This window comes from Ziziphus jujuba, chromosome 5 (assembly GCF_031755915.1).
Source record: "Ziziphus jujuba cultivar Dongzao chromosome 5, ASM3175591v1".
NCBI lineage: Eukaryota > Viridiplantae > Streptophyta > Magnoliopsida > Rosales > Rhamnaceae > Ziziphus > Ziziphus jujuba.
This window is the reverse complement of record NC_083383.1, coordinates 12,870,440-12,877,675: the sequence shown is the minus strand read 5'-3', so window position 1 is coordinate 12,877,675 and position 7,236 is coordinate 12,870,440. Positions and strand designations below refer to the sequence as shown.

The 7,236-nt window shown below is 34.6% G+C and overlaps 1 protein-coding gene across 1 annotated transcript; it reads right to left on the bottom strand.

Moving 5' to 3' along the window:
* Window positions 1–4,172: 4,172 nt before the first annotated feature.
* LOC107435997 (uncharacterized) lies at window positions 4,173–7,016 on the bottom strand. The gene is made up of 3 exons (XM_016047635.4): window positions 5,763–7,016; window positions 4,637–4,865; window positions 4,173–4,542 (listed from the first exon to the last, which is right to left on the bottom strand). Exons 1-3 carry the CDS (start codon window positions 6,668–6,670, stop codon window positions 4,357–4,359), a joined length of 1,323 nt encoding a protein of 440 aa, XP_015903121.2. The 5' UTR covers window positions 6,671–7,016; the 3' UTR covers window positions 4,173–4,356.
* Window positions 7,017–7,236: the final 220 nt, after the last annotated feature.

Here is a 7,236-nt window from a genome sequence, read left to right as displayed (position 1 = left end):
ATATATATATTTGGGCTATAACATATGTCAGTCGATATAAACAAAGATATATACATCCGCTCCTTAGTGTAGGGTATTTTATTTTACTTTTTTTTCTTTTTTTTCTTTTTTTCCAAATTTTGATGTGTGGGGCAACTTTTTGACATATGATTATCTAGAAGCCTAGAGCAAATGACATAATCCATTAAATATAAAATATAAGAATAATAATTAATAATCAAAGCATTTTTATTCTATAAGTTAAATTCCCTTTCAAAATTTTAGGCTAATAAAAAATAAATCATCATTGTATTTATATTATTTTAATATTTTTCTCATATGTAAACCATATCATGAATTTATAACTTCAATTATATTTGATTTTGATACTAAGTTATTTTTTCTTAAAAGCTTCAATAAGGTTTTGAATTCAAAATTTCATAGTTTCTTCCAAAAACATATTGTGAAGATCCAAAATTCAGTTCAAAAGATGATCAATCATGCATATAATGGGGAATATTAAAATGATATAATATAATAATAACTATGCTTAAATTTTAAAAAGATGGATGGTTCAACTCTGTATATGTGTTGAAATAAAAAGATTTAAACTTAATATTAATGTTTGAAAAACTAATAACTTGCCATTGAAGTGTCTCTTCAAAAATTAGTAAGAATGAATTTAATATGTTGTTTAATACAACCATAAATATTCCTTTATAAAATAAACTATTTATTTATCATAGTAAAAACCACAACCATCAATTACCATGGATTAACAAAGTCTAGAAATTTTGTTGTGTGAGCTTTTTGTTGAGAGCCATTTATTCAACAGTATGCCAGTATCTATCATCTCAATCAGAAAAGCAACAATTACTCTTTTCAATTCCACTTTAAATGAATATAAACTGTTTTCAAAGTTTACCCTGCACCTAAATTTTAGAAAAAAGCAGGTGAAAAGAAAATAACCATAAGAAGAGAGTATCCTCGTTTGCTTGCGACAATAAAGAGTTTAAAATAGGCTCTAGAAAATGTCATATCCAATTGCCAAACACATCCATAAAAATTGTCACCTCGCTTTTCTTTTTTGCGGCAAAGAATCATATGACCCTTTCGGACTTTTTGTGCTTCAAAAAAAAGTAGTAAACTGCAAAATTTGCATCCATATGGCGGAAAAAGAGACATGGACACTATTTTTATATTAATAATTTGTGATTATTCTTGTTTGGGAAAAGAACTAGCTTATCTAATTCTGGACTGGGTAGTCCTTTATTGGAATGTCCTTTACAAATTCAAGGTCCAGATTACATCACGGTTCGATTGGACTGCTAGCAGAAAAAAGAAGATAATATAGATATGGTAGTTTTAAAAAACTTTAGTAATGTTATTATTATTATTTTTTCCTCTTGTCACTGCAATTAATTGACACTGTGCTGCAACTATTGCATTGTCGTCTGGCCTGTGTATATCATTTATCATGAAGCTTTTTTTTTTTTTTTCCTTTTTTTGTGTGGAAAGATATTGTTTTCAAATTTCTTTTTTCTTTGGTAAAATAAAAAATAAAAAAATAAAAAATATGTTTGTGGATTTTACAAAATTCACAGTAAAGGTGTCATGATGTGGTTGGCTTTTGATTGGGGCTGTTGAAAATCGATTGTTTTCAAGTTTTTTTTGGGTAAAAAAAAAAATGTTTGTGGGTTTTTACAAAATTCACTGTAAACGTGTCATGATGTGGTTTTTATTATACAATGGGAAAAGCCAGTCTCTAACCCCTTTCATCCAACTTTTATGTTTATGCTTGCTTAATTTTCTTCCCAAACTTTGATCTTTTAGGAAAAATAATGTTTTAACAGTAATTAAAAGATATATTTAAAAGAAAAAAAAAAGTATAACTGTTTGAGATGCAGAAATATATTGGATTTGGAGTACTGGATTATTTTAAATTTTTATTCTGCCAAATAAAAAATATTCAGTCCAATTCAGTATTCCAAATGAACGTATATATGTATAAATCATACCTGAAGATGGCAATAGATAATTCCAAGATCCAATAGCAAGTCCTTGTGTTTTCTAGCTGTTGTCTTTTTGTTTTCGTTGTGTTGTATCCTTAAAATTGCTCCAATGAAAAAAGTAGAGCAATTTGGCTCACGAAACATACAAAGATTTTTAACAACTTGTAAGATGGGTGACAGAAGTTCTTTGTCATACATTCAAGGGTTTTATATACCCACTTACTTACTGGAAGGTTCTTATTGATCTGGTATCTTCCCCATTCTATACTATGATCAGCTAGCTGCAATTTAATGCCCTTAAATCTCTTAGATTTTAGTAAAAATTTCATGGGGATTCAAATAATTTGACCACTTATCACAGCTTCAGATGTAGGAAGAAATTTTGACCACTATTATATTTAATTCAATCGACTGACTGCTCCTCCAATGGTCAGAAATTGAACCCTCCCAAGGTGACAATTTTTTAAAAAATAAAAATAAAAATAAAACTGCAATTCTTGAAACCAATAATGGTAGCCAAATCGGATGTCTAATAGTTATGTAGGGACATACCCACAAGACATTTGCAAAAACAAATATATTATATAATTTCCTCTTTCTATATATCCATTAATGGAACATGGTGGGAAGAGGGACAGGTCATACTCTCATGGCTACGGTAATTAGTCTCCATCTCCAAACCTATTTACTGAAAAATTTTAACCAAACCCACCTAGAAAGATCAGCTCAAAACATTTTAAAATTAAACTTAATCTTCATTTATTATTATTATTATTGTTTTTTTCTTTTTTGATGAGCAATCTTTTTTTTTTTTTTTTTCTTCCTTGTGGACACACTTTTTAAGAAACGCATGTGGAGTGGTTGGAAGTTTAAGCTAAGCTATATGCACAGAGAGAGAGGGAGAGAGAGAGAGATTTGAATATAGGGTAATAAAGATACTCCAGAGTAAATAGAAAGTTTTGAAAAAAAAAAAAAAAAAAAAAGAGAATTACAAAGATTTGAATATTCAAAAGAAAGAAACAAAAATGAGAAAAAGGTATTGTTTTATTGTGCCATTAAAATTAGATGGAATAGGGGGATTGTGGATCCAGCATGCATGAAAAGTTGAGATTTCTTTCACCAAGACAAGCAGAGCCACACCCACCACCCCCACATCATGTGCCCTCTGTAAAAAAAAATATATAAATATATAAATACAAATATATTTTATAAGAATCACTAAACGTTATCCTATACGAAGGAGAAAAGGCACATGGCTTCCTAGCATAAGTTAGTGCAATATCAGCATCTTCACGAAACTAAACCAAATTAGAAAGTTGGTCCCTTATAAAACTCAAAAGATTTTATTATACTTTTGAAGAAATAAATAAACCAGCAATGCCAAATCTTTTTTTAAAAAAAGAAGAAGAAGCTGAGTTAATTGTTTGTTATTTTGCTAATATTTAGAGATACTTTTGGCCATGTGTGGGGAGGTGTGGGCATATATAATGGCATCTAGATCTTTCACATTTCCTCACGTTAATCTGTCGACGATGTGGGTATGGGCATGGATCGTGTTGAAGTTCTTTGTATTAAATAAGGTTAAGCAGAAGCTGCAGAACACCAACATCTCCATAGAATCTATGGATATTTTGTTTAAACTTTTTTTTTAATAATAAAAATGGATGTGCACGGTTTTCACTTTTATGTAAGATTGATTTTTCTGTTCTCTCTCTCTCTCTCTCTCTCTCTCAAAAAATAAAAAAAGATCGATTTTTTCTGTATTTTTAAATGAAAATAAAACCTACCCAACATTTTACACGAAAAATGCTTTTAGTTTGGAAGATAAATTTTCAAGGATTTGTCACTCGTCATGGTTGGTGATTTGGATGATGGTTTCCATAAAAGAAGAGAAAATAAAAAAACATAGTTTTAAAATGTTCTTCCCAAATTTGTACCAGCACTTTTAAGGCAACACAATTCAAGATTAGGCTTGCAGAGTTTCAGATTAAGCTTGTAGAGTTTCTTTGCTCTTGATGTCATTGTCAATTATGATGCTAACAGAGACAAGCTAGGAGCAAAACTTCGATCTCATTATTGCAGTCCAAAACACAATAATGGGCTTTCATGCGGAACCCCACACCATTACTAATTGCTTTTCAAGTGGATGAAAAAGAAAAAAGAACGGAGAAACCAACAGAATTCTTTTTTGGAAAATTTTCATATTCCATTGATATACACGGTGTATATACAAGTTGAAGTGTGATCATGGAAACTTGGAACATACACTTTTCTCAACCTCTCATGAGCTTTTTGCTCACCGGGGTGATGACCCTTCTCCCAAACTAGTTAAAATTAGTTGAAAAAAAAAAAAAAATGTACACATTCAAACAAAGCTAGCATTGTCTTCCACGTTCGTATCGCAAAATTTTCCGTCCATCCGGTTTTGGACAGCTTTGACTGCTGCAACTCTTGCAGCTGTGGCAGCTCGATTTGCAGCCATAACTGCCTTGTTCACTTGTTCATCCACCCTGCGAAGCTTGATAGCGTTCTCTGCCGTTCTTCTAGCACCCTGAGAGTGAACAATGAGAAACACAGATTAGCACATTAAGTAATAGGCAACAAATATGAAAAATGGGCTACATTTCAATGTCAACACAAAATACCTGCACAGCTCGAAGAACTGCATCTGTTAATGGCGGTAGAGGTTGCTTAAGTGTACCACAGTCCCATTCACCGCATCTGGTATCACTGTGCCGGAATGTATATTTGCCATAGCCTTGCTTGCGGCCTTCATGCCATGACCCTTCATAACAATGGCCATTGGCAAAGTGATAGACACCAAATCCATGGATTTTGTCTCCAAAGTATTCTCCTGCATATGTATCTCCATTCCTACAAACAACAACAATCACCATCACATTCCTTTCCTTCAACTAACATGAATAGATTAAACTAAAAAAATTCCAAAACAAAGAAATCCCATTGTTGACTTCTTTCTCTTCCAATTAAAAGCTTCAACAGGAAGACATATATGACCATTCTATAACACCGTCAAGCATTTTCAGCACAAAAATAAAAAGTCAATCTTGGACAATTTAATTAATTGGCAATTCAAATTCAACAGACATACTAAAAAAGGGGAAGAAAAACAATTATATTGTGCTTTAAGGTCACACAAATAATAAATATTCTGATGGCTTGAAATATTCATCACAGAAATTTGGTTGGGACCAAGAAATCAGGAAGAGTTGGATCAATAACCCAAAAGATGCAAGTGAAAAAAAGAAATTTTCATACGGCAAAACCAATTAAGATGAAATGAGACTGACCATTAAGATTCAGCCTTTCATTAAATAATGGGTGGACCAAAAAAAAAAAAAAAAAAAACTTCTATTAAGTTCTACTGTTTTATTCGTTGAAGAAAATGCTGAAAAGCCAAAACAGAAACGTAAAAACAATGGGGGGGGGGGGGGGGGGGGGGGGGGGGGAAAGCTATTTTAATATCCAAAAAATTCCAAATTGAAGTTCAAAAACTTAAAACTGTTACACCCGAGGCCATTTATACATTAAAAAATAATAATAAAGAAAGAAAGAATCAAATTTTACCAATACCCAGAGGAGAAGACCTCAAAAACAGTAAACCCACAAAAGTAATTTGAAATTCAAAGAAAAGTAAAAATAAAGAAACAAGAAATACCCAGAAGACGAAAAAAAATAATAATAATAATTGGGAAAGAAAGAAAAAAAAAATTTTTTTTTCGTTTTTAGAGTTTGAATTGAAGAACTTACCGGAAATGGTAGCGGCCAAGGCCATGCTTCACACCGCACTTGAACTCCCCGATATAACAGCTTCCATCGGAGCAAGTTTGTACTCCAACGCCATGACTTTGCCCATTACACCATTCCCCTGCATACGAATCCCCTGTATAGAACCTGTAAACCCCATAACCATGCCTCAAGCCCTGCCTGTACTGTCCCTTGTACCGAGACCCTCTTGCCCAGCTCTCAATTCCATACCCATCATATCTCCCATCAATCCAATCCCCTTCATACCTCCCATTCACGAAGTAATTATAAACCCCACTTCCATTACACTTTCCTTTATGGAACTCTCCCTCGTAGAAATCGCCATTGCTGTAGAACTCAACCCCTTCCCTTATAATCCTTCTCTCTTTCCTCGCTCTCTTACCGTTTGAATCTCCGATGGACCACTGGACGGGCTTGGAACTACTACTGGTCTTTGAGAAACAGAGCCACTTGGCGTTCTCATCCCACGAGTGTTTGATGATCGAAACGCTGCGGTGGATCAGACCCTTGTTCTTGCTCGCCAAGAAGAGCGTCACGGCGACGAAGACCAGAGCCAGAAGGAGATTCTCCGAGGTGGAAATCTCTTCCCTCCTGAGATAGAAAAAGAAGAAGAGGAACAGACTGAACAAAGAGAGCGAAGCCATGGCTACGAAATGTTGAGCAATCCGGATCGAACCGGTTCGAGGAGTCGAAGTCGAACCGGACCGGACGGGTTTTTTCTTCTGCTGCTTCTCTTCGTCGTCGTCGTTTTGTTTGGCCGCCGCCGAAGCTGCTATAACGTCGTCTTCGGTAACCGAAGATAGACTGTGAATGGAAGATCGGATGGTGGGTGATGAACGGAGCAAAGACTGAGTTCTCGTAAGCTTCGCCGGGCTCATCTGACCGTCCATTTTTTTGTTTGGGTCCCACAACAACGTTCTAGTCCAATTTTCCAATTTCCAATCCCAACCGTCCGATTCCTTTTTTTTTTTTTTTTTTTAACCTCTGCCTAGAGAACTCTCCTGTAGCGCGAGATTCTTCTTATCGACAAATTAGTCGCTTCCGAAACCTCCGACGACATCTCAGTCGTCGAAACAACAGAGCAGTGCTTCTGAGTGGAGGTATTTAGCAGCTACTGAAAGCAATCAGGAAAGAAAATAAATGAAAGCTCAGAGAAAGAGAGAGTGGGTTCTTAGAGAGAGAGAGAGAGAGAGAGAAGTTCAAAGTGTGAGAGAAAATAGTATGCGTTCAGATTTGGACCGGGTTTTGATTTATTTGTAATGTAGGGTGAATCAACTGAGATTGAATCTTAGGCGTTGGATGGAAAACTTGACGGTCCGAATGAAAATAAAAGTTTTATAGCCGTTGGATTGGATGTTGAATGTACCGGTTATGACGGGAAGATATGGTCGTCGTCGGATCTAGATTCCGCCACTTTTCGCTTTACTGTGCAGAGCCGGCACGTGCCACCAAAAGT

Bases quoted from the DNA above. Each gene is read 5' to 3' on its own strand.
- LOC107435997 (XM_016047635.4), bottom strand. From the start codon at position 6,670: ATGGACGGTCAGATGAGCCCGGCGAAGCTTACGAGAACTCAGTCTTTG. The intron at 4,866-5,762 runs GTAAGTTCTTCA...TGTTGTTTGTAG, and splicing joins CTTGGCCGCTACCATTTCCG to GAATGGAGATACATATGCAG. The intron at 4,543-4,636 runs GTATTTTGTGTT...GTTCACTCTCAG, and splicing joins CAGTTCTTCGAGCTGTGCAG to GGTGCTAGAAGAACGGCAGA.